Here is a 26,957-nt window from a genome sequence, read left to right as displayed (position 1 = left end):
ATACATGAAGTTTTTATAAATTTTTATGTAATCAACTTGTTAATGGAAAAATTCTATAAAGCGAGGAGAGCTCCAAGGATATGAATAAATATCTGATAATATACGGGAGAAGAGGGAGAGAGAGATAGAGAGAAACTAAAAGAGATAAGAGATTAAAAGACAGAGAAAGACTGAGAGAGAGAGACAGAAAGAGACAGAATTAAAATTTTAAAAATAGAAAGAAAGAGAAACTGAGGATAATATGTATATTAAAATAGAGTAAGAAAGGAAAAAAAATAGAGAAAAAGAAAGAAATACAAAGGAAAAGACAAAGATAAAGATAGGGGAAAATACAAAGAAAAAGACAGCAATAGAGTAATTGATGAAGAGAAAGAGAATGAGCAAGAAAAAATGTATAGAGGTCTCTCTAGAGGGAGAAAGATAGGGAATATACAGAAAGAATGAATTACACAGAGAAACTGAGATATTTTATAAAGAGATATAGAGAGAGCGAGAGTCAGATATGTACTCAATAGAAAAATAGTTGCCCGTTGCAAATTTAGTTCTATAGCAATTTAAATAATATATAGTAAATATATATATGATTTGCATAATTATTGTAGATGGTTTAATGATATTGCCGGCTATTGACTTTATGGAAAGAGTAAACGCAGAATGAGCAAACATGGAACATTTATTTAATGATGCTGCAAATAACGTTAAAGCAAATACTGCATTTTTCTACTCTTTTTATTCTTCCAAATGGGTATTACACTGAAGTCACAAATAATGTAGCTAAAGTAGATATTATCTTAACATTATACATTAACTTAACTGTATAATTAACTCCATTATTAGATCAATATGACAGCATTAATTAAATTTTTAGAGCTATCATTCGAATTACAGGAAGATAATTTAGGTTTTAATTCCATTTGCCTGCAGAGTATTTGAAATTCTTTAGCTAAGAAAATATTTATTATTTTATTTATTTTCGATGTTTTCACATGGAATTTAAATCTTGTTTTTCTCAATCAATCTTTACAGGCATGGATAAAATAACAAGAGAATTTATTTTCATACTGGCTTAAAGGTGGCAGCTGGGAAAACAGTCAGAATAATCAAGACAACCTGAAAACAGGGGCAATAATTGCAAGAATTTTTAATAAGAGCAGCAACTGTTGTTATACATATATGCTGCAACAGCAACAACAACAGCACAAGCAGCAGCAGCAACAACAGCAACAGCAACAACAACAACAGCAGCAGCAGCAACGACATCAATCGCAGTAACAATAACAAGAAGTGCACACATAAAATACAACAAAATATACAACAACAAAAATCGAGTGAGTATACAAAATAAATAAATAAAAAATAAAAAAAATTCATTCAGTTTCAACTTCAGTTGCCTTTTTTTGTTGTTTTCATTTGACTTTTATAATTATAAAAAATATTTGGCGCTGCACTTATTGTGTGGAAAATGTGTAAAGTTTATGATTAAAATGTTAATTCATTTTTTTATTAATTAATTTTCGATGGTTAATTACTTAAATGTCAACAAATATTTATTGCAAAGCTGCTCAAATGCTTAAAAATAAAGTAGTTGCAATTGCATTAAAACTAGACTTTGGCTTGAATGGAAGCACTTTGCAGTTAAGTAGATCAGATTGAGAATGAGACAACTTGCGTTTGAATGGCTGTACTTTGAATTGAAGTAAGATATAATCTAACAGTCAACTTTGGTTTGAATGGATGCAGTTTGCAGTTAAATGAGACGAGAGAAGTGACTAGGAATAAGTCGAGTATCTGTAAGGGCATCGAGAGTAGTTGCAGTTGACTGTGGAGATATGAAATAAAAGAATGTTTCTAAGCCCTGTAGAACTATTAAGTAATAGCTAGTCCAACTGCTATATATCTTTAAGTCAACTATCTTAGCTGAGTGGACGTAAAACGTAAAAAACGTGGTAAAGAACTGAATAGCTTAGCTGGTCAGCTAAGAGAGAACAAAGTTATAGCTGTAGCTATAAGTATATAAAGATTATAGATCTGTAAAGAAAAAAAAAAAAAAACGGCGGAACACACTATCTACATCTCTATATCAATTAAAGCCTTAGTTCTCACAGAAAAGAGCAGCAAAAGGTTATCTAGTTAACAATTGTGAACTATTATTTTTAAACATATAATAGCTTCTGGCTTTTCTCTGCAAAGTTAACTTAGCAGCAGCTCCTCTCGCTCTCTCTCACACAGACCGCAACATTCTGAATTGCTCTGAAAGGCTGTGCCGATTGCTTCAAATGTGCTAATTGTTTGGGCACTTAAACGTAATATAATGAAAGACACGTGCAAAATGCGCAAAGTACAAAACTCGTTCGACTTTTACTGCACGATATCTATATGTATATATGTATGTGCATATGTATCATGTATCATGTGTGTGTGTGTGTATCATAGCGTTGTGATTTTAGTTTTTGTGCCACAGGCAGTTTGCCAAGCCAACAAGCTTTTGTTCCAAATTGCATTTTTGGGAAATTTGCCAAGGAGCTGAGTCAAGCAAAGCTGCGATGAAACTTGCTGCTAAACTGCAATTAGAGTGCAGCATGGAGAACATGGAAAACATATTACACATACGCAGTGTATAATGAGTTCGGCTGAGCAGTTAAATAGGTGAAAAACATTTAGCTTAACTTTTTCAATTACTGTGCAAAGGCAACTAAACACAATTAAATTCTAAGATGCAGGAAGCAGATAGTGCGACGCACACTTGGCATTCCCTTAAGCTCTGCGCCTCTTCCTCTCCCACTCCCACTCCCAATCTCTCGCTCGTTCTCTCTTGATCTTGGTGTTAATGAAAGATCAAGATCAGAGCTACACACAGTGAAAGAGGGAGGGATAGAGAGAGATGTATACTACGTACAATTGAACTGAGAAACTGACGACAGCACTAATTCACACATTTCTAACAGAACGAGTATTATAGTCGACACATATATATAGTATATATTATTTATAGAGGCAACCACACACCTCTCGACATGGAAACCGCAATTTTGTATTTTGCATGATAAATTAATGATAATTTAAAGATAACATTTGTATAAACAATAAATTTGGTGCGCCTTGTCGCTTGTAGTTGCTCGTGCTGTTTGTTTTTCTTAAAAATAGACCAACACGTTACTTCGCAACTGAGATAAATCACACGAAATTGAAATCGATTGTCATCGGCCAGTGGCTATTAATACGATTCACAATGGATTAGCCAAACAGTGGACGAAGATTAATAATCCCATAATGCAAATGTGTTTATTATTTCATTGGCCAAGAGAAAACTAAAGCTGATTTAGTTATAATATTCAAAAATCGAATTCTAGTGCTTGATGTCGGCTAATACAATAGGATAATGCTTTTTCTATGATTGATAAATTGCATAAGCAAGAACAATTCTATAAAAGAAACGAATGCCTTCCTAATTGAATACTTACGATTGTTTAGACAGAACAACTTTAGCAACCGAAAATTAATCACTTTTATATTGTATATTGTATAAGAATGAGGCTTGGTCTGGCATTGAGTTTGTCATTTTAAGCAAAGGTAAACAAAAGATATTCACCTTGAAAAAACATTTGATCGAATACCTGGACACTTAATGGTAGAATAAATAAACAAAGGATGCGAACACAAGTGAGGTGAATGATGCATGATGACTAGTAGAAATCCGCTTTTATTCAGTTCAGAAGAAAGAAATCTTTCCGAGATCTAAATACCCAAATACCTTAGAAACTCTTTATCACTTGGAAAGTAATACTCATTAAATGTATATTCTAGGCTGTCTAAGTCGAAATATATATCTATGCCCAGTGCTAATATATGGTGATAGTAATAATGATAATAATAATGAGTAAAGATAATGATTATAATTGTGATTATGATTATGATTGTAATAATGATAAAGATATTACTAATAATAATGTTATACACATTATCAATGATGACAATAGTGATAATGAGAATAACAATGACAATGACAATGACAATGACAATGACAATGACAATGACAATGACAATGACAATGACAATGACAATGACAATGACAATGACAATGACAATGACAATGACAATGACAATGACAATGACAATGACAATGACAATGACAATGATAATGATAATGACAATGACAATGACAATGACAATGACAATGACAATGACAATGACAATGACAATGATAATGATAATGACAATGACAATGACAATGACAATGACAATGACAATGACAATGACAATGACAATGACAATGACAATGACAATAGCTATGACAATGATAATGAAAATTAAATTAAATTAAAAATATACCAATATAAATAATAATTTGATATAATTATAATAATTACATAACAAATTATCCTATAAAGTCCTTTGAGGTATAAAGTATTCAACATTCGGTCCGCTGAAGATTGTTTTTAGGGCTCATTGACTTGAGCTAATTGCGTTTCTAATTGATAATAGGCACCGTTTTCGACCCAAAACTTTGCGTTAGCATAACTGTAACCCAAGAACCGTAAAGCCACTCGAATTATTAAGGTTTTTGTCGTCTTTGATTGATGATGTGGCGCCAAGTTATTCATCATGCCCGCATGTGGTGTGAGAGCTGACGCCTTTAGCGTGCAATTAAAACGCCATCGATATCAATTCGACAAAAACAACAACAATAAAAACAACAACAACATATGAAGCAAAAAAAAAACAATAAGAAAAACGAAAAGAAAACAATGTCAAACACTTGATAACTGCCTGAAGATAACCAAATCGATTTGTGTCGACAAACAATATAACAATCATATATATTCTCATATATAAACATATGTATACATTGATGTACCGTTGTCTGTGCTCGTTTAATAATTTAATCACTTGAAATGCCATTTATAAGAACTGGTAACACTTTGAGAATCTCTTCAAGTGCCAACATTTGACGTTTAATTGTTGCTTAACAAATTTATTTTGCCAAACAGATTTGAATACCCTCGCGAGAAGATTGAATAAAAAATATGAATAAAATTTTAAAATTAAAACTGATTGAATCCTATTACCATATATCATGACAGCAGAAAAACTAATTCTTTGAAATTTATAAATATATTTAAAATTATATTTATATGCTATATATACTTTTAAGCCATCTTATGTAGGGTATCTGGTGAGCAGCATTCCACAGTGGATGACTCGTCTAATTTTTGTTGAGGGCTAAAGCTTAGACACAATGAGTGCTAGAGCCAAATTAATAATTAGGTGTGCTAATAAGCGTCTATTGAAGTGTTTTCAGTGTTGGCCAGTTTACGGCAATCAAAAGTTGATCGATTTTCGGTTAATGCCCCTGGTACATGTTGTTTTGGTAACCCTGCGGGCGGGCGAGCCACTGACTGCCACATGATGCTGAAATAAAAGTATCCAAATAAATCCATACAGAATCAGTCTGTGGCTTGGGGCTATGAATTGTTTTAACCCCGTTACGGTAGCTTATTGAAAGTGAAATTGAATTGTGGCCAATGTTGTAGCAACTGCGACTTGAAGATACCCCGCATAAACCGATTTCGCTGTCAAATGGTAAAGCAGCGCTCAACTATTATTAAATATTTACAGTTTTGTTTGTTTAATTGCGTGAATTTGTTTATAGAAAATTCCATTTAAAGCTCAATTACTTTTTCATAGTCGTCATAAGCCTTCATCAAATAATTAAATGGAAATCAAAGCAATGAAGCCTAAGCTTTAAAGCCATCAGCATTGATTGAAGGTGTTTTTAGGTATATATATACATACAGATATATATGCATATCGAAAACGCAAGTGGACAAACAATAAAAACAATCATTTATCATGCAATGTCAAGAGTTTTTTTTGTATTTTTAGTTCATTTGTTGCGGATGTTTTTGAACTTCTTTTCGGTTAGTTGAATTGCAGCGTGGAGCCTGTTAGCCGCCTCGATGGCTGAGCACGTTTCGAGCTCATCTTTTGGGTTTTGTTATATTCTTTTTATGGGTGAGCCCCGGGAAACGCTTATGGTAATCGTCGAGGCCTTTTAATTAATGCCTTTTAACTTTCCCAAAAAAAAAAAAAGAGAAACCAAGTGGCAGGCGGTAGTTGAAGCTTAGAAATACCCTGTAGACTGACCTAGCTTTAACTATTCTTATCCACTAGAACTAGAGCTAAGAAGATCGATACATCTAGCATCCATAATATCATTGATTGATGTGTAATATGAACTTAAGGACTCTTTTACATTCATAAAAAGGAAGAAACGATATAGATAACAAGTCAAATATATTGCAGCTGTGACTAAGAGATATTATGTTCCAAAATGGAACTGAAAAGTTTAGCTGGCTATAAACTTTACTTATAATATAAATATATAGATACCCTGTATATATATCTATTAAATTTGTAGTCAAACTAAAAGCTCGAGTTCAGTTGAGATTGATGCTATGAGATATCCTGTAAATAGCCTTGGCCCTGAAGAGTTTTGTCTCAGATAAACTGACTTTGCTTTAGACTAAAAATAAACTTCTCTAATTTGTCTGTTAAACTGTTCGTTGAGTAGTTACAGGGTATTGAGGGAAAAAAAGAATTTGTCGTCGCGTGGCCAGACAGTGACTAATACAATTTGCTATACCGAAGCAACGTTTTATGTGTTTGTTGTTGTTGTTGTTGTTTTTGCCATTTCGTGTGTCTCTTTTGCACATTTTAACTTAATCTACGTGGGGGGTTAATTAAGTTTATGCGTAGAGAGCGCCACGTAGTGGCCAATCAGTCCAATCCACCCGCCATCGCGCTGGGCAAACAAATTGCACTAATTTGAGTCTTATTATTTAATAACTAAATAAATAGACAAACGCCGACAACTTGCAGAGAGCAATTAACCCGTTTTTGTACGAACGCTTCGATGGAGCCATTGTGCGCAATTATTTTATGGCCGCGTTGAGGTCCTTAGCACTCCCACTACAACATGCGGCATATCCTTCAGGCGCACCACATTTTTCACATTTCCAATTAAGAACAATCAATGTCAAAGCGAGACGATGGGCGTGCCACATGTACCACATCAAGTGCTGTTCCCTTGACACACCTTGACCTTTAAGGCGAGGTCTCCATCTGCTTCTCTGCCTGCTCAGTCTCCTCCCTCCCTCCCTTCCGCCTGCCCTCTCTTTCTGTTGCTGCTCCAGCAGCAGCTCGACATCATCAACATTCAGTTTTTGACAAAACATTTCACATAAATCAATAGATGAGTTGAGCTTTATTGCTTTTCAAGCTGTTGCCAAGGGCTATTGGCAACAGATCTTTCGAGGTACATTTTTCGTCAGCTTCACTAATTGGAAATTATTCAATTCAAATCCACTAAAACAGAAATTAATTAGTATTAAGTTGGATTACTCATAATTGATAATTTGTTCATTTGTTTGTTTACTTATTCCATTTTGAGTTTTCATTAGGAAATTCTTAATCTAGCTTAGTGCATAACGGGTAATAGACGGCTCTAAGCTGGTTTCCTGTTTGTGTGAAGCTTAAATTAATAAATTAAAAAAATGGCAAATTCATGGAGTTGCCCTGCCATTTAGGGATTTACATTAGCAGAGTAAAATTTAGAGTAAAAAATCAAATTAATTTATTTGTTTTTGTTGAATTGATTTCCTGAGAATAGATAAAGAATTTACATTTCAAGCTGCTTGTGCTCAAGTTTAGAACGGGTATTTTAAGACTGGAGAGCAGTTTATATGATTTATATAATTGGTTTTCGATTCTTCTTTGTGGCGCAGACGTAAACGTTTTACTGGCACAGATAGTTAATATGATTCTTCTAAGAGTTTGTTCTATATACTGGGTATTCTTAACTTTCTTTCTCTTTAGATTATTAATAAATTTAACTAATTCTTTATTTTTATCTATATCTTTACCTTACATAGATAAATAACTCTTTTAATTGATTAACATCATTCTGACATAGCAGCTTTTCGTTAGGGAACCGGCAAGTCATTCATCGAGCCAGCTAGTCGATCCCAGTTATATATCACATGAGTCCTAACCCATTTTGTGGTTCTTGTTGTTGCTTTTGCAACTTGTTGAGTTGCTGTTGTTTAATACCATGTGCGTTGGCCATTAAACCATAAATTTTTATTTATTGCCCACGATTTTAGTGCACCCTGTGTGACCATAAAAAGGGGTAACAAGGGGTATATGGTATAGGCGTACAAAAAGAGCACTTTAAATAGATTTTGCTAAAAATATATATACGAAATAGCAGCAATAGATGAGCTTAACGACAATTGACTTACTTATGTTACAGGGTGGCTTCTAGTCGAGCAGCGCTCTAATATTGCTTTGCTAGTTGTCAATTCAGTAGTTGAATGAAATAGTTTATAGGGTATTCCCCAGTCGAGCAGTTCTGCTTGGGTGACGCCCACTCGAATATTGATGTACTAGCTGATAGCGCCACAGAACATTTTGGGTACAGCCAAATGCATTATGGCCAAGTTTATTTATATGAATTGCAATAAAAGAACAAGACACCTAGGGAGCGGGAGCGAGGGGAGTACGAGAAGCGCTTTGTTTTTATTGGCTCGTATTGCGTGCACTATTTATAAAATAAATATACTGTGCAAAACAAAAATTATATTTATATATAGACATATATATATTTGCGGGTATATATTACAGTCTAACTAACGGAACTGCTGTGGGGATACGCAGCGTTGCTAACGATAAGGCCGACACCCAAAGCGCTCCAAGATGTGTTATTGGCGCTTGACATTCATACAAATTCGTTTTCTATTTATAGATCGACGGATAGGCTCATTAATAAAACACATGTACGACCATTCAAATTATTAATTAAAATTTCAAACTGAATTTCAATTCAAGCTCTCGCTTTTCATACCCTTCATGGGGTATATGTGTTTTTGTGTGGCAGAAGAGGGTGTGGCAGATGCTTTGGAGGTATATAAAATTTGATCAGGTTTAAAATTTGACTCGATCTGCCACTCTCTCTACATACATGCGTCTGTCTCTTTCTTAGTATACTTTAGCAGGGCATAGCTCAGGCATTTGTCATATGTATCTCGATATTCGCTGGAAGTTGGGCTCGACTCAGGAGGCAGGGTATTATCTAGTCGATCACTACCGTCTAGAGCACTCTTACTTGTTTGTCGCCTGATTTCATGCGATACGAACTGAAACAAATTAAATCACAAGATGCAGCAAAAAAAAAAAAAAACAACAAAAAACTTACCGAACCACCCGGCGAACGGTCGCGAGAACAAGTCGGTCGAATGGTCGAACGGTCGAACGGTCGATCGACGGTTGGTTGGTTGCTCTTTGCATATCGCTTGCCTTAATCTCCAGGCCCCGTTGGCTCTTTATTTCACTAAAACGCACAAAAATGTTATTTTTAGCTGGATGTATTTTTAAATGGCCTTGGGCCACTCACTGCGCATCAGAGCTCAGCTGAATGAAGATCTTGGCCCAAAAGTTGTATTTTATGATGTAGATCAACTGCTTTGTCCCACAAGTTGCATCAGATCTTTTGACTAAAATTTATTTGTGCAGCGCTGTAGGGCAGCAGTCAATTAAATACAAATCACTTGCAATTTTAGAGCCAAGCAAAGCTGAAGCTCCAAGTCAATGAATAACAGATATTAGTTTCGAGATTAAAGCGTATCGTTTAGAATCTCATGCAGAAGAAGAAACCAAGCAGACCCCAGTTACAGGCACTGCAAAGAGTTGGGATACAATAGCTGGAAAGAGACTCTCAACAATCAGCTGCAGTTCTTAAAGCGTTTGTAGTTTAAGCCAAATGATAATGATACGTCTGCCTTATCTAAACGTCCTTTTGAAAGAGATATCTTTGTGCTGTAATTGAAATTATCAATGACAGCTGGAGAACTACTTTGGCTGCCATTGTTTTTGTCTTTGATTTGTTTTCTCTTTCACTTGCGACAGGCATCAGAGCAAACGCAAGCAGCCAGTCTGGCCAGTCAGCAGGCGAGAGCTACTCTCCTCTATTTAATGTGCCAACTGGTGGTTGCCTTGGCTGCCTGTTGGGTGACTGGGTGGCTGCTGGCCAGCGTTGCCTGTTGATGGGTCTTAACAAGTTCCCAGGCAGGTTGCTGCCCCTTCTTCGTTTATCAAGCCACGTCGTCTCGCCTTTTGGTCTGGCTGCCGCACTGTCTGCCGCTGCACGCAAAGTGGTTTAACTGGTATTATGAATATTACTAATGTCCAACTATACGCACATATATATATATATATATAAATATATATATTTACGTGTGTATGCACATATCTGTTATATACCTATTAATAAACATACTAGTTTTTTGCGCTCCACTTAAAGCAAGCAAACTATTCAAGCAACAGAGCATAAATCATGTTCAAATTCTTTAAAATGTCTAAAAAGGATAAAATGAATATGTTTCTTCTTTGTGGAGGAATAATTTATAATTGTAAAGAGAAAAATGAATTTATTCATTTGCGATGTTCTCACTGCTTTTTACAGAATTTGCAAATATTTTTCGCTCAGTGTAGCGTCAGTTTTTAGTTAAGTTTATTATTATTATTTTGCTGGCCAATGTGAGTGACCTGCCAGCAGCATTCCAAGCCGAAGCACACATGAGCGTAAATCTCCAACTCGTTCAATGTGGCGTATACGTAATATAAATTCTAATGTTTATTGTTTGCGGCTTGCAGCACTGCGGTTTCGGCTCACTGTTTTTGCAGAACTATGTCTGATTGCATACAAGTTGAGCAAAGTTAACTTAGCTAATGGCAAAATTTAAATCAAATTCTTAAATTATTTATTTTTTTTTTCTTTTTTTTTAACTTTTAAACTGTCTTGAATTTGGAGTAATTTTTCTCAATTTTACGCTCTTCAATCTTCAATCTCTTGGAATAGATTCAATAGGTTCGGCAGCATTTCAATGAATAGAGGAATTTCTTTATCGAACATATTTTTGCTGCTGCGCTGTTTGGTATGCGGTGATGAAATCTTTGGGCCAATAACGGAAATTGTATTTCCTGTCTGTTGTGCTTGCCGCACGGACCACAAAAAACCCATGCAGCAAAACCCTTTTCACTGAAAGTCCTGGCCAGCAGGCAGTGATAGCCGACTAGCTGGCTGGCTTTTGGCGGCCGTTGCGCATGTGGTGCAGATTCAAGTATTTACCCATGGCAGCTATTTTTAGAAAATCCAGTTTTATTTTGGCAACAACAGCAGCAATCTGAAGAGTCCAATGTTTTTGCATGTTGCATTTTGCTGTTGCACAGATACAGATACGATTTTCCAATAATATTTCAAATCCCATCCAGTCCACTGGCTGTCATTCAATGAGTTTGTCATTCAGTTCAGCGCCCTTCACTTTCACACAGGCGCTGCTGCTGTTGCTGGGCAGCTCGATATGGACTTCTTAACTGAATGAACTGCATGACTTGAATGACTTGAATGACTCTCTAGTTCAGCCTTAGGCAGCAGCAGCCGCAGCCGCAGCAGCAGCAGCAGCAGTAGCAGCAGCAGTTGAAATGCCAAAACGTTGCAATTATAACAACAACAAGCACCATTTAAGACTGCAACATGCGGCGCTCGTCGCGCAGCAACATCAACATCATCATCATCATCATCATGTTGTTGCCGCTAAAGTTGAAGTTGCAACGCTGTCAGAGAGTCTCCGCTATCTTCTACATTGTTGTCACTCGTTTGAAAGTGAAATTTTTTCTCATTATTATGTTTTTTATTTTGTTATTTGCTCCTGTTGCCACTTGCCACACCCACTCAGCGCTAACAGCCTTGACATTGTGCTGTCGGAATTTCCTTAGCTCAGCAAAATATTCAGAGCATGTGATTGGAGTTGTGCAAGTGACGCCATATGAAAGCAGATTGTTTTCCCAATAAAAGATGTAAATCCATTTAAAATGCTGGTGTACAGATCTTATATCTATATATATTTGAAATGTTCTGTATAACATTTTTAGAGTAAACCAAACAATATTGAAAATAGAAAATGAAAATATTTACCGAATAAATAAAAATAAATTCTGAAGATTGAAATAAAATTAAAAAAAAAAAGTTATACTTACTTAAATGTTAAGAGCTATATTAAATAATTGAATACATCAAAATTTTTAAAAATATATCTTATATATAAATATTCTTATATATAGTCCCATACTGCATTTAATTCAATCTAATTTAGTTGTTGTCTTCATTTGATTTGGCGACAATTGGGTAAGGGGCAAGACAAAAAAAAGTAGAAAAAGAAGAAGCAAAATCTTATTACAGCTTCAGGCGCTGTTAACAATATTCTAATCAACTGATTGTCTGCGCTGAGAGTGGAGAACGGAGATTGGGCAAATGTGGAAGGGAATTGAAATAGGGAATGGCAATGGGATTGGGTTGGGGCATGGAATGGGTATCATTTGTAAATAATGTGTTCGAAGCGGGGCCAATGGCCCAAGGCAATGATTGCATCATGGCTAAGAGGACTGGTTCAGGGTCGGGCAGAGATTCAGGTTGCTTGGTTGGGTTCTGCTTGGCATAGTCCTCAGACGAAGGGAGGCTGAGGGGGTGTGACACATTCGCAACACTTGAACAGTTCGTTTGCCTTGTAATTTGATTTGAATGTTGTCAAGCTGGTCTGCCAAGCGTTGCGACATTGTCTTCAGGTCTATAAGGAGCAAATGTTTACGCTCACTTTCGTTGTCCTGACCCAACACACTGGCAACTGGCCATTTGATATCAGTTCCTGAATTATGAAAACTTCAACGCGTCAATTATAGCAAGTCGAACTTTGCTCTGCTGCTGTCGCTTCAACAAACAACTGTCACCCAAAATCACGCTCTGGAGTCTCATAATCCTATAAAATAATGCCGCACTTGCTACACCAAATGGCCTTCGAACCCTTTGCTCGTTTTGGGTCGTCGGTTTGCTGGCCATTTGAGCGTCGGCTTCATTTTACGTTGACAATGTTCGATAGCAGGCTCTGGCGCTGGGGCGTGGCTGTTTGTGGTGGGCGTAAACTTGTTGATGATTGATGGCATTGAACGAGATGCCTAAAGTCCTGTCCGTTTAACACACAAGCATATTAAGTAATGTTCGGAGTGAGAAAAGCTAGGCCAGTAAACTTTTACAGCATTCTCGAGTGGTTTACTAACATATATATTTATTAATTAAATTATTTCTAAAGCCTGATAATCATTATCAAATAATGCTTGATTTTGCTTCTCGATTTTCGATTAATTTTGATTTCGAAATTTCGATTTTGTTGTGACAACTTTAAAGGCGGAAGTTGTTTTGCTGTGTTTAAATTATAAATATAAAGCTTTAACTGCCATAGGGCTTTAAAGCAAACAAACAAATATACATAAAACACATACATGTATGTATATGTGTGCATGACTATGCGTGTATTTATGCATATTAATGGACTGACAGACTGATCAGACTGACAACCCGGCAGTCAGTTGTATTCGTCGCCTCACGCAGGTTTTTCTATTTGTATTTGCATGTACATTTGTTCGTACATATGTCTGCATGTGTATGTGTGTGTGAGAGCGAACTTCTTCCCTTGCTGCTCCGTTCGTCTTTGACTAGCTGTCTGTTCGTGAGGTTTGTCATGTTTGTTTGTAAAAATATGTAATGTCGTGTTAGTTTATCCAATGGCGTGCCGTCGTGTCTATTTTTAGTGTACAAGTTTTATTTTTAGACTGGCAGCAGCAACAACTTTAACTTTAACTACAATAAAGTACAAGCAGTGCAACAACAACAACAATAACAATATGAACCGAGCGACTTATTACATTTGCAACTTGTTGCGCTGCGAGAGCGCCAAAGTAAGAGCACCATACATCTAGCGTGGTTGCGTATGTGTGAGTTTTCACTCAGAGTGCGCCAGAGGAAGAGCTGCATTGGGAGAGTGGTCGCTGCACGTTGCGACTACGTGATGTTATTGTTGGTGTGGTTACACAACTTCCAGTTGCCTGCTCTCAATGGTCTGCTGGTCTGGTCTGTTTTTACTCTCTTCTCTCTCTCTCTGTGTGCATTTGCATTTGCATTTGTATTTGGTTTTGCATTTGTATTTGTTTTTGTGTTTGATTTCGTTAAACGTTTTATCACGTCGTTGCCGTTGTCGCAGCCGCCGTTGTCGTCGTCGCCGTCGACGTCGTTACGTTTAAAGTTTACTTTTAGTTGCTTCGTTTCTTTTGATTCTTGTTTTGCTCGATTTGTTTTTCTCATATTTTCTTTGAAATGTGAGTTCTATTTTTAGCCCATTGGTCTTTTATTCGCCTCTCAGTTGGCGCACATTCCGCTCTCTGTTTACAATAAAAATATTTAAATTGTTGTCACGTACCAAGTTCTTAATAGGTTACGTTATGTGTTTATTTAACTCATTTTGATTAGCGGACGAGCAAAAGCACAACAAAAGACACGCTTAGTAAATATGCCTGCTGCTGGTTGTAGGATAGGCAACAAGAAAAGCTCCGTTATAAAGATCTTGATTTTCCTGCAATAATTTAAGAATGAATGTGCAGGAAACTTTAAGAACTTTTCATATAGTATAGAATTCTAATAGATATAGTTTTCTTGTACACACAAAAAGACGTTGATTTTTTTCTTGCTTTTTGTAAGATTAGATTACAAAATTTATTGATTGAAGTTTAGAATTTAGTTGTTTATAATTTAGGTTTTTCGAGCCTTTAATTTCAACTTTTACTCTTGAATTCCGAACGATATCAGCAAACAAGGGAAACTCTTTTGCCTCATAGCATGTGATTTGAATACATGATCATATTTAGTACACATATATCATATATATATATATAAACATATATAAATATATGTATAGAGATTAAGATATATATATATATGTATATGATATTGCTCGGCTTTTCTTAGTGCATCTTGGTGGGTTTTTTAATCTCATTCGCAATCTTCTTGATGGCAGGTGGTATGCGCTTAGCCACGCCCGGTTGTGAGCTCAAGAACGAGATCTCGAAGAGGGCGGGCCGGCTGGAGTAGACATTGTGCAGCATACTAATGAACCAGAATAGTAGATCGTCCATATTTTGTATGGTGCACTGGGCGAACACAGCTCCAGCATCGCGGCCATGCTGATGAGAATCGAATAGAGCGACTATTGATGCGCGAAAATCAAAGGTCATCATCACCGTGCGGCTATCCGCAATAATCGCGGCAAAGAGATTGCTTGGCATCTCCCGACCACCAGCACCGCCCGCCTGTTGGAATACCTGCAATGTGATCTGAAAGATTCGAGACAGCTGCATAGCAACGTTGCGATTATACATGGGGTTGCTAGGATCGGCCTCCATATGCGTGTAGAACCACTCCTCCAGCCGGAAGTTCATCTTTTGCTGTGAACGTATAGCCGATATTGCGTCTGGTATATTAAGATTCAGATTTCGCGATAAAGGCGTATGGGCTGTTATAACATTGTGATAGACATTATTGCCATCGTTCATTGCATTCCCGAATAGCTCCCAGCCGCGAGGTGGCAGTTCACCCACACGATGATAGAACCTTTCCGCCTTGCCCACTTTATCGGCCAGGATCAGCGATATCAGAGTGCACGAATTGGTGCCACTCTGTTGAAACTCGCCAAAACGGGACTGGCAGAAGTCGCGTGGGAACCACCAGATGTTGAGGTTGTCGATCTGCTCGTGTATGGCCATCCTGGTGTGGATATGGTGCGCTCGAAAAGATTGCTAAAATCTAAGTCATATTGCAAATGTGAATGTGAGTGTGAATGTGAATGCGAATGTGAGTGTGAATGCAAATGATAATAGCGATTCATGCATTATTACCGTGCGCGCTGGGCCCAATCTTTAGTACTGCTGTTGTCACATAATTCATATAGAAGTCACCTTCTTAACACTGCACTGCAAGAGCGAGCTTCCTCGTTTGTTGGTTTACTTAGCTAAACATTGAATTTAGGGTGTCTTTTTGCCGGAGGAGTGTTGAAACGAAAAATTTTGAAAGGAAAACAACAAAATAAAAGAATTTCTAACAAACAAAAAACATGATGTGTGCGACTGGACAGTAAACTGAATGAGAAACTGAGTCTAAAAAAAATAGCCTAACTCCCTGGATGTAATTTTGAACGAATGACTGATTTTGCGTCGAGATGTTTCTCCTACAACATACTTTCTTCGAATACGCTATTTGGCAGAAAATCACGCTACGTAATTAGACCATCGTTTTTAAATTATTTTTTAAAACTCAATTCAAACTATATTTTCTAGGAATATGTTTTGATGGCTCATTTCAGCTTAATACATTTCTCATACAGCTTAAGCGCGTACCATGCGGCGTGTTGGTCCGCTGATAATTCGAAAATAATCTAAAGACTACTTGGAGTCGGCACTGAGCGACTTGGAAATACCCTGAACAAATTTACTGCGTATATATGTGTGTATATATATGTATGTATATAAAATTCGTGAAGTATATAATCGATTTTAATCGATTTCATGAAAGGGAAAAATGTTATCGATGCACTTTCTTCTAAGGATGCTACCAGAATAGCTTTATGGAAAGCTGATTTATTGATATAGAAACGTTTGCGAACGGAGGATAGGAAGATAGATTAACAGAACGATAGACAGACGGACAGACAGAGAGCTGTTCAAGTCTATTATATGTGTATACTCTATAGAGCTGGCCAAGACCCGTACTGCCGGGTACGGGTATGGGCATTCTATGATAATTCAAAGACTGAATTTAGTGTATAAAAAACTTAATTGCGAAATGTGTCTGAATGGATTATATTCAAAAGAGTAGCAGCAACAAAGGAAAGGGCGAGAACCATTAAACAATTAAGTGTGCTAAACTAAACTAACTGCTAAAGTGACAAAAGAAATTTAGTTAGTATAACTATATTGCATACAAAAACAAAAACACAGCTGATTGCTTAACATACTCAATGCAATTAACGCATAAGCAGCAAGGGCAACTGTTGACAGAGCCAGACTGAAACATAATGTCAGAAGCAATATTATATAATAGGTAAATCGGATCATGCATAATTAATGCAATAACGAACAATGCACGAGAATGCGGCGCGTGCCTGGGCGCCAGTTGGCAAAGCAGCGGGTGGGCGGGAGGCTGGCGACAGGAAACGGGATATCGTCCTTATTGCATATCGAATGCAAAGTAGCCGCAAGCCTGTAATATCCTTACGCTGCCCACCCACACACAAATGTGCTTGTGCGCTAAGCGCAGAAAGATGCATAAACTGTATCGAAGCAAAACAAAAAGAAAATCTAGCAAAGTTGAGTTGCAGGCAACGGAACATGAGTGAAATTTAACTTGACATTCCATGTATCTTGCTCTGGGTTGGAGTGGGTGTGCGAGGGCGGCTGCCTGTGTGTGTGGGTGTGTGTAACTTTTGACATTTGACTGTCAACCAGCTGGACTAAGTAGCCCGGATATTGCACTTTGTACGGCAATCCAATGGAATTTCGTTACTTTTCTTTTTTTTACACGACTGCTTGTAGCAGTGTAAGAAAGAGACAAAGCATAAGAGGGAGAGAGAGGGAGAGAGCGTGGGTGTGTATGTTTAACTTTGTCAAACATGAATGATACCCTGTAGCAATGCATATGTTGTATAAGATATACAAGAAATGCCGAGTCTTAACAGGTCAGGGAAATACTTTTATAACAAAAATATTTAGTTCAATATATATTACATATATGTATATATATATTTATACATAATATACCTCTAGATGTATAAGTATAAAGACCTATAGCGCTTGTCTCTTTAGTTAACCCGTCTCTATAATTAACAGAACGTGACTCCTGCTTTGATGGGCTTTTTAAGCTGTAACTACTTGAGAATTATATGTGTAAAGTTTTTAAATTAAAGAAATGGGAATGAAGACAATCATATAAAAGGATGGCCTGTTGGTCCATATAGACTAAGAAGTCTTTAGATCCATAGAGAAGTCTATGGAATTATAAAATGCATTTATATTTTTGATATCATTGACTCTAACTGCACATTCTTCCATTAAGCAGGACATTGCTCTAGATCCATTATGATTCGCTTTATAATTCCATAAAAAATATACAAATTCTTGATATTGTTTCATATTCTAGTCCCTAAATGCAACTTCTTTCATTTGCAAATACATAAAACTTTCATTAGAAATGAGCAAAAATTCTTGAACATCCTTAGGTAGACTACCCAACATTATTTGATGCCACTTGCAACATTTAACTTCTCTTAGCATATTGACTTAATGCCTTTTTGTTTTCGTCTTTTTGTTTTGCAGCGTGTAAATCTGTTAGCACCCATAGGCGTCGCGCTGAACGGCCCCGGCCTAAGGGGCCATGACGCGTTGGCCCTTCAATTTACTACTATTGCTCTCGGTGGCAGTACGCGACTGTAGCAATCATACCATCCTCACTGTTGGCTATCTGACGGCTCTCACTGGCGAGCTCAAGGACCGCCAGGGCTTGGCCATATCCGGTGCGCTGACAATGGCACTGGATGAGGTAAGTTACACAACATACGAGCAGTTATAATCCTAAGCCAAACGGGTATTCAAAAAGTGACTGGCCAATTCCAAGGTACGCCAGGGATTAGTTATAATGCTGAACATGTTCAAAAAGCTCAGGTTTATTTTATTGCTTGTGCATTGTAAAGTAGCTTACATTGCCATAACTTAAATTAAAAATATTTATTTTAGTAATAATTTAAATTTAATATATATTTATGTTTCATTAGAAAACAAATTTAAATGGGATTTGGTTTGCAAGAAAATTTAAAAATAGCTGCGTATTTTAGCTTGAACTAGAATAGGTTTTTTAAGCTCTAGAATAACAGAGCTTTATTATAAATTTAAAAAAAAGTTTTCTCTTTGGTCTTCTATGCGATTCTCAACAATTTAAAGATGAATATACTCAAAATTAGAAGATATAAAAAAGTTTAATTGGTTAAATATGTACTTTATAAATCTATTGAAATTGAAATAAATTTTTGTTAATGCCCCTCTATGCGATTCTCAAAAAGTTGTAAACCTCTTGATAGGCAAGTCAGTGCCTTTTTATATTACATTTTAGATGCTTCTCAAAGTTAGTTAACGTTTCTTGTCTGTTTCCTTGACAGATCAACAGAGATCCAAATTTGCTGCCAAATGTTACCTTAGCGCTGCGCTGGAATGATACCAAGGGTGATACGGTGCTGGCAACGAAGGCCATCACCGAGATGATATGCGATGGCATTGCGACCATATTCGGGCCGGAGGGTCCCTGCTATGTGGAAGCAATTGTCTCGCAGAGTCGCAACATTCCAATGATATCCTATGTATGTTCTTATATAGAGTATATAACTTGTGTGCTGGCATAACAAACACGCTGTGTCAGCTGCCTCCAAATGTTTGCTGTATCAAATTAAATGCATTTCTTTTACTCTTCCTCTAACTCTCTTGCAACCGTCGTCTCTTCCCGTCCGCCCCATGAAAATTTCTAATAGAAATGCGCAGAGAACCGTGCATCCTCGATACCAACATTTGCACGCACCGAACCGCCCGATACGCAGGTGAGTGTGAGCGATGGGTGGGTGGGTGGTTGGCCGGTCGCCTGCCAGCAACAGGTGACGAAACCTTGAGCATGCTGCCATTGAGCTGCATAATATATTCTGCCTTGGCCTTGACAGCTCGCAAATCATGCAACAATTGCGATGTTTGGCATCTGAAGGCATTCACGGGTAATCCAATAACATTGTTGATATTCGTGTTGCAGGTCGTTAAATCGGTAATTGCATTGCTGCGCTATTACGCCTGGAACAAGTTCTCCATACTGTACGAGGAGGTGTGGGGCACAGTTGCCGATCTCCTAAAGGATCAGGCGTCCAAGAGGAACATGACCATCAATCACAAGCAATCGTTCATCGATGATCGCGCCAAATGCTGTGAGCAGATGATTTCCTGTTGCCGCTCGGGCTATTGGTATCAGGTGAGTCTTGCCCAAAGGAAGTCCAACGGAAGATATCTTATATATTATATTGCCATCTACAGGTGGTGCAAAATACGATGAACCGCACGCGTATCTATGTGTTTCTAGGCTCGGCGAATAGTTTGATCGATTTCATGAGCTCGATGGATACGGCTGGGCTGTTTGCACGTGGCGAGTATATGGTTATCTTTGTGGACATGATGGTCTACTCGGAACGGTTAGTATTAGCTGCCTATATATATATGTGTATATGTTTGATTCCAGAGCCTAATTCCTCTGTTCACAGTGAGGCACAAAAGTATCTGCGCAAGGTAGACCAAATCAATCGCATGACCAACTGCAAGAGCACCGAGAACTTCAATCAGCTGGCGCGCAGCTTGCTCGTCGTGGCCTCAACGCCACCGACGAAAGGCTATGAGAAATTTACGGAGCAGGTGCGCAACTATAGCTCGATGCCGCCCTTCAACTTTACGGTGCCGCAGCTCTTCTCGCAAAGCAAATTCAGCAAGGTAAGGAAAGCCAAGTGACAAAAATTAGGCAAGTTTATAGATCGGTTATTGTCTTGCAGTTCATATCGATCTATGCGGCCTACCTGTATGATTCGGTCAAGCTCTATGCCTGGGCGCTAGACAAAATGCTGCGCATGGAGGAGCGTGTGCTCACCGATGAGGTCATCTCTGAGGTGGCCAGCAATGGAACACGTGTCATAGATACCATCATCAAAAATCGTACTTATATGAGTGAGTCTTTTCGTGCGCCCTCCAGAAGGCTATCGAGTATCTGAGATCGACAAATTTGCATTCTCTTGCCCAAAACAGGTGTCACCGGCTCGACGATCAAAATCGATCAGTACGGCGATTCGGAGGGCAATTTCTCGGTGCTGGCATACAAGCCCCACAAATGGAACATATCCGAGAATATACGCTGCAATTATCATATGGTCCCGGTGGCGTATTTCCATCAAGGCGAAGAACTTCCAGTGAGTGAGTCGTCTTCTCTTTTTTAGTTTGCATTACTTTGAGTTGCTCCAAAACGCGCATCTAAGCGAGACGCTCACTGAACTGAACTCACTCTCACTTAATCGCTGATTGCAGGAATACAAATTGATAAACGGCTCCATCGATTGGCCCTCGGGCGGCGAGAAACCCACCGATGAGCCGATGTGCGGATTTGCCAATGAGCTCTGCAAAAAGGATGATACCCACTACACCTCCACGGTGGCGGCGGTGGTGCTGGGCGTCTTACTGTTCTGTTCCGGTGTGGTTACCATGAGCATCTACCGGAAGTGGAAGATTGAGTTGGAAATTGAGGGTCTGCTCTGGAAGATAGACGTCTGCGAAATCAAGGACTATTCGGGCAATGAAATCGTCTCATCGCCCAGCAAAGTAAGTTAACATTGATCGTGGACTGATAGAGCAGGCTGTACTAACTGATGCTTGGTTTCTAGGTCAGCCTGATGAGCGCCCAGAGCTTTGGCTCCCGTTGGTCCCATCAGTTTGTTACCTCGACGGCGCGTTTGCGCGGCGCCGTAGTGCGCATCAAGGAGCTAAAGTTTCCACGCAAGCGTGACATCTCACGCGAGATCATGAAGGAGATGCGTCTGCTGCGTGAGCTGCGCCACGATAATATCAATAGCTTCATTGGCGCCTGTGTGGAGCCCACACGAATTTTGCTAGTCACGGATTACTGCGCCAAGGGCAGCCTGTACGACATCATTGAGAACGAGGACATCAAGTTGGATGATCTATTCATAGCTTCGCTCATCAATGATCTCATCAAGGTGGGCATTTTGGCATATACTATATGAAGCGAAGTCTTTAATTAATCTGTTTGGTATGCTTTTAGGGCATGCTGTACATACACAGTTCACAGCTAATCTATCATGGCAATCTCAAATCCTCGAATTGTGTAGTCACCTCGCGCTGGATGCTGCAGGTTACCGACTTTGGACTGCACGAGCTGCGCCAATGCGCCGAGAGCGAGTCCATTGGCGAGCATCAGCATTACAGAAGTTAGTGTAGACTACTTAAACAAATATAGACGTATGATATATATATATAACAATTTCCCTTATATAATGCAGATCAACTTTGGCGCGCCCCGGAGCTGTTGCGCAATCATCATATGCACGGCAGCCAGAAGGGCGATATTTATGCGTTTGCCATCATAATGTACGAAATATTTAGTCGTAAGGGTCCATTTGGACAAACCAACTTTGAACCAAAGCAAATCGTGGACTTAGTTAAGCAGCAGCCACTCAAAGGCTCAGAGCCATTTCGTCCTGAGGTCGAGTCTATTATAGAAGCTGAGTCCTGTCCGGATTATGTGCTGGCCTGCATCAAGGACTGCTGGGCCGAGAATCCTGACGACCGACCCGAGTTCAGTGCCATACGGTTAGTCCACAAATGTAAAGATGCAGATGGGTTATTTATAATAATTAAATGAATTATGCTTTATAGCAATCGCTTGAAGAAAATGCGAGGTGGAAAAACCAAAAACATCATGGATCAAATGATGGAAATGATGGAGAAGTATGCCAACAACTTGGAGGAAATTGTTACAGAGCGCACGCGTTTGCTCTGCGAGGAGAAAATGAAAACGGAGGATTTGCTGCATCGCATGCTGCCGCAATCGGTGGCCGAGAAACTGACCATGGGACAGGGCGTTGAACCAGTTTCCTATGATCTGGTAGGTCACTCCACAAATTCCATAGAAATGGACAGCAATCACAGATAATCATTCAATCTCTCTCAGGTCACGATCTACTTTAGCGACATTGTGGGCTTCACAGCCCTCAGCGCTGAGAGCACACCGTTGCAGGTGGTAAACTTTTTGAATGATCTCTACACGGTGTTCGATCGCATCATACGCGGCTATGATGTCTACAAGGTGGAGACCATAGGCGATGCCTACATGGTTGTAAGTATTCTCTAGCTTATCTCTGCTGTCCAATAGCAGTTGATCTAACTGTGGCTGCTGCTTACAGGTCTCTGGTCTGCCCATTAAAAACGGCGATCGGCATGCGGGTGAAATTGCGTCCATGGCGCTGGAATTGCTGCATGCAGTCAAACAGCATCGCATTGCCCACAGGCCCAACGAGACGCTGAAGCTGCGCATTGGCATGCACACGGGTCCGGTGGTAGCTGGCGTCGTGGGTCTCACCATGCCCAGGTACTGTCTCTTTGGGGATACAGTGAACACGGCCTCGCGCATGGAGAGCAACGGCGAGGCGCTTAAGATACACATATCCAACAAGTGTAAGCTGGCACTGGATAAATTGGGTGGCTACATAACCGAGAAGCGAGGGCTAGTCAGCATGAAGGGCAAGGGCGAGGTGGTCACCTGGTGGCTAACGGGCGCCAATGAGAAGGCCATACAGAAGAAGCTGGTGGATATGACGGATATGCCGCCGCCACTGTTCAGCCGGCCAAGGAAGAGTCCCAAGCTAAATCCGGACTCCAGGCAGCCCAGTTTGCTGGCCATGCACAATTGTGGCACTGGATCGCGGCGACAGAGCAGCGTGCCACGCCCAACGGACGTGGAATCAACATACAGCCTGCAGGGCTCTGTCTATCAGGTGGCACGCGAATCACCGCGTCTGGCATCGAAGAGGGACCGAGACCGAGACCGGGACCGGGAACGAGAGCGAGAACGGGAACGTGAGCGACCCTCGCTGAATGGACTGGGCGGCCATTTTGTTGGCGGCGCGCTGCTGGAGTCCGCGCAGGCCTCGCTCAGCACGCTGAATCATTCCGATACAAATGAAACGAACTGTGATACTAACGAAGCCGCCATTCTCGATGGCGAACTGGAGTTGAACGGCGGCATCAGTGCCGCTGGCCTGGTGCGCCAGCCAAATGCGCTGCACAAACCATTGGCCATGGTGCGGCCGCATCGCATCATCAATGCAATGTCCGAAGATCAGGCAATGCCAGCATCTGTGGTGCATCATAATATTGCGGAGCTGCTGCTGCGAGAGTCACGCTCGATGGATCCTATGCCGCTGCAGCAGCTGCGTAAGCGTCAAGAACGCGGCAAGCTGCCGCCCTCGAAGCTTTCGAAGAACAACTCACGCTCCCTGGATACGGGCGTCTCGCTGATCAGCGGCAATCCCAATGGCGATGCAGCCGTGGAGGATGACACGGATAATATGGCGGCCAATCCGGTGGATGCCAATGATGGCTTCGACGATGAGCTGGGCCTGCTCATGCGTCATGACAACAATGGGCAGCTGCCCATGCTGCGCTACTCAAGCAGCTTTGCCAACGCCCAGCCCAGCATTGTGCCCGCCGGGGAGAGCAGCAGGCGGCGCAGCAGCAACGTCTCCTCCAGCAGCTGTGCCAAGCACCTGAACAACAATTGCAACGGTGGCATGAGCATCGAGGAGGATATGCAGTCGCCGCTGTTGCAGCGACAGGCTTCCCTTACAGCGCCACCCGAGGAGCTGATAGCGCCCTCCAAGCGCTGGCGCTCGCTCGAGCATATGGAGCCAGGTGTGCCTGGACATGGCAATAGTGTCAGCTATGCGGCTGACATTGACGGACGCCACGACCAAGCGGGCGGTGACGGGAGCCTGGCGCTGCTGCCAGGTGGCAATCAACGTGCCACACGCGGTGGCAGCAGCAAAGTTGGCAGCTGGGTGGTCAACTTGTTCAAGGGCAATGGCTTGCGCAGTGGCGACTCGACATTGCGACGCGTGGGCATCCTGCCCAGCAGTGTGCAGGGCGTGACAGCCGCCTCTACGGCTCGGGATCGTGAGAGTATTGTATAATTTGGATGAGCGTTAAAACGTCATATATATTTTCGGGAGGGGCGGGGGGAGAAAGTTACTCAGGAACAGTGCGAGCAGGAAACGAATGTCTAAGGTTTAAATTACACACACACACACACTCACATACACACACACACACATCATTTATAGAGAACTATTTTGGCTTATACTATATATGTTGTATATTGTTTATTGTCGTTTTGTGTGTTTGTGTTTGAAGAACTCTATATATGCTACATATAAATGCTAAATACATACAAACATATATACGTGTGTGTTTGTACGTCTAAAAAACAATTACTAAATGCATATACATATTAGATTAGCCGTTAAACAACAAATACATAAAAAAAGAGAGAACCGTCTAGTCACAAGGTCTTCAGACTAGTTATTGATTTATAATAATAATAATAAAGATAATACTAATACTATATAAATAATACTATATGCATACCTTCAGAAGAGCGCGCACACACACAACCCATCCCACACACACACCCACACACACACACATGTGCAAACAATATGAAACTTGTAACTTCTCCAATGCGCAGCTAAATAAAACAAAAACTAAAACATTAAATTAGTTTATTTAATTTGCACAACAAATAAAAAACTTTTAATAGATATTTAAAAAAAAAAACTAAAAAAAAATATAATCAAAAATGTGTTTTTGCTAGTATATAAACTAAGTGCGTGTGATTGTACGTAATGTTTAAGCCTAAACTATATGAAATATTTAAATATATAAATATATATATATGCGTGTGTGTGAGTATAAATAAATATATATATATATTTATTTATTTATACATGTTTGTATACATATGCTGTTATATATGTGTCTATATACATATACATATACATATATATATGTACGTATGTATATGCATAATTTTATTAGCTATTTTAATTGATAATAAACGAAGAAGAAAATGTGAGCAGAATTGCAGCACGCAGTGAGCTGTTTTTTTTAGCTGTATCTATGTATATTTTTAAAAAATATAAAATTTGTTAAATTTGCCATATATAAATATAAACAAAACAAAAAGCAAAAGTGTTCTTCATTTGTTTAATTGAAATACTGAGAAAAATGGAATGCGTCTGAGATCAGCTTGCATAACAATTATAAATAATATATATTCATATATTCAAATTCATATTTTGTCAAAGTTTTTCTTAGACTAGGATCTTTTCTTTCTTAATTTCTGTAATTCAGATATTGAACTTTTTATATACTAAATCTAGAGAAACTGTAAGAATGTTGCCTCTGGTGCAACTAATTGTATCTTAGTCTTTTATAGCTCGATCTATCCAGTTACTTACATAAGTCTATATGCAGTGGAGCTCGACTCTAGTTCCATTGTCAAACTTGGTGATCTTTCATTCTGAAATCGTAGAAAATATGGATCATTCTAATCAGCAAAGAGAAGAGTTAAAGAACCTTCTTTTTCGACTATCAATGAATGCACCAAACCAATGACAATCAATGACAACTGGCATACTTAACATATATATTTTTATTCAGCAAACAATGTATTGAAAGAAAACAAATACCTAAATCAGTTATATCTTCAGCGATAGTCGATGCAAATAACGATGTCTTCGGAAGATCCAAATTGTAATTATCAGCCCCAAGCAGTCACGGGGCTATTGTCCAAGATCGAGAAAACTGATAGCAAGTCACTCGCTTGGCCAATGGCCCAAGGACCTGGAGTTTATAATCGATGTTATCCGCTTGTCGGCATGTACCCGGATGTTCCATTGGTGCAGGCCTCCATCGCCCCAGGTGAAGTGCTCAAGCAAAAAAATTCGGTGAATGAACGTAACAAAGGAGAATTTTTCAATATGCTAAATAACTACAAAATCTGGGGTCAGTCGATTGATGACAATGTCAAGTGTTTTAGATTGACGTGTACTAAAATGTATGATCGCAAGAGAAATCTGCCAAGGAACCCGGCATCCAAGGACCAAGATAATCTGCAGCCAAAATTAACTATTCCCGAAATGAAAATCGTTCAGCATTACAAAACTCCAGTTCGAAAATACAAAATTAAAAAAAACCCAGAAATTCCAGAAAATACAATCAAGTGGATGCTGAAGTCCATTAATCAGATGCTTAAAAGTCAAAATGGGACGAATCCTAAGACGGCAATTGGCTTCAAGGCACAGCAAAAGGATACGAAGAAACAAGTA

The 26,957-nt window shown here is 39.3% G+C and overlaps 2 protein-coding genes across 2 annotated transcripts; one reads left to right on the top strand and one right to left on the bottom strand.

Annotated features, from left to right (window-relative positions):
• Nucleotides 1-1,292: 1,292 nt before the first annotated feature.
• On the top strand, nucleotides 1,293-24,919 carry LOC111596649 (receptor-type guanylate cyclase Gyc76C-like). Its single transcript, XM_023310947.2, has 16 exons — nucleotides 1,293-1,328; nucleotides 18,307-18,529; nucleotides 19,143-19,340; nucleotides 19,509-19,574; nucleotides 19,778-19,990; nucleotides 20,053-20,207; nucleotides 20,277-20,499; nucleotides 20,559-20,730; nucleotides 20,809-20,969; nucleotides 21,085-21,375; nucleotides 21,438-21,770; nucleotides 21,836-22,001; nucleotides 22,074-22,383; nucleotides 22,450-22,678; nucleotides 22,745-22,909; nucleotides 22,977-24,919. The coding sequence occupies exons 2-16, from the start codon at nucleotides 18,365-18,367 to the stop codon at nucleotides 24,759-24,761; spliced, it is 4,632 nt and encodes a 1,543-aa protein (XP_023166715.2). The 5' UTR covers nucleotides 1,293-1,328; nucleotides 18,307-18,364; the 3' UTR covers nucleotides 24,762-24,919.
• On the bottom strand, nucleotides 14,620-16,085 carry LOC111596650. The gene is made up of 2 exons (XM_023310948.2): nucleotides 15,835-16,085; nucleotides 14,620-15,742 (listed from the first exon to the last, which is right to left on the bottom strand). Exon 2 carries the CDS (start codon nucleotides 15,700-15,702, stop codon nucleotides 14,905-14,907), a length of 798 nt encoding a protein of 265 aa, XP_023166716.1. The 5' UTR covers nucleotides 15,703-15,742; nucleotides 15,835-16,085; the 3' UTR covers nucleotides 14,620-14,904.
• Nucleotides 24,920-26,957: the final 2,038 nt, after the last annotated feature.

This window comes from Drosophila hydei, unplaced genomic scaffold, assembly GCF_003285905.1.
Source record: "Drosophila hydei strain 15085-1641.00,03,60 unplaced genomic scaffold, DhydRS2 tig00000001-arrow-pilon, whole genome shotgun sequence".
Classification (NCBI taxonomy): domain Eukaryota; kingdom Metazoa; phylum Arthropoda; class Insecta; order Diptera; family Drosophilidae; genus Drosophila; species Drosophila hydei.
This window is presented reverse-complemented; position numbering and strand designations above follow the sequence as displayed.

Coding starts and splice junctions, on each gene's coding strand:
- LOC111596650 (XM_023310948.2), bottom strand. CDS start 15,702: ATGGCCATACACGAGCAGATCGACAACCTCAACATCTGGTGGTTCCCA.
- LOC111596649 (XM_023310947.2), top strand. CDS start 18,365: ATGACGCGTTGGCCCTTCAATTTACTACTATTGCTCTCGGTGGCAGTA. Junction 20,970..21,084: donor ATCAAGGCGAAGAACTTCCA/GTGAGTGAGTCG, acceptor CGCTGATTGCAG/GAATACAAATTGATAAACGG. Junction 21,376..21,437: donor TCGTCTCATCGCCCAGCAAA/GTAAGTTAACAT, acceptor CTTGGTTTCTAG/GTCAGCCTGATGAGCGCCCA.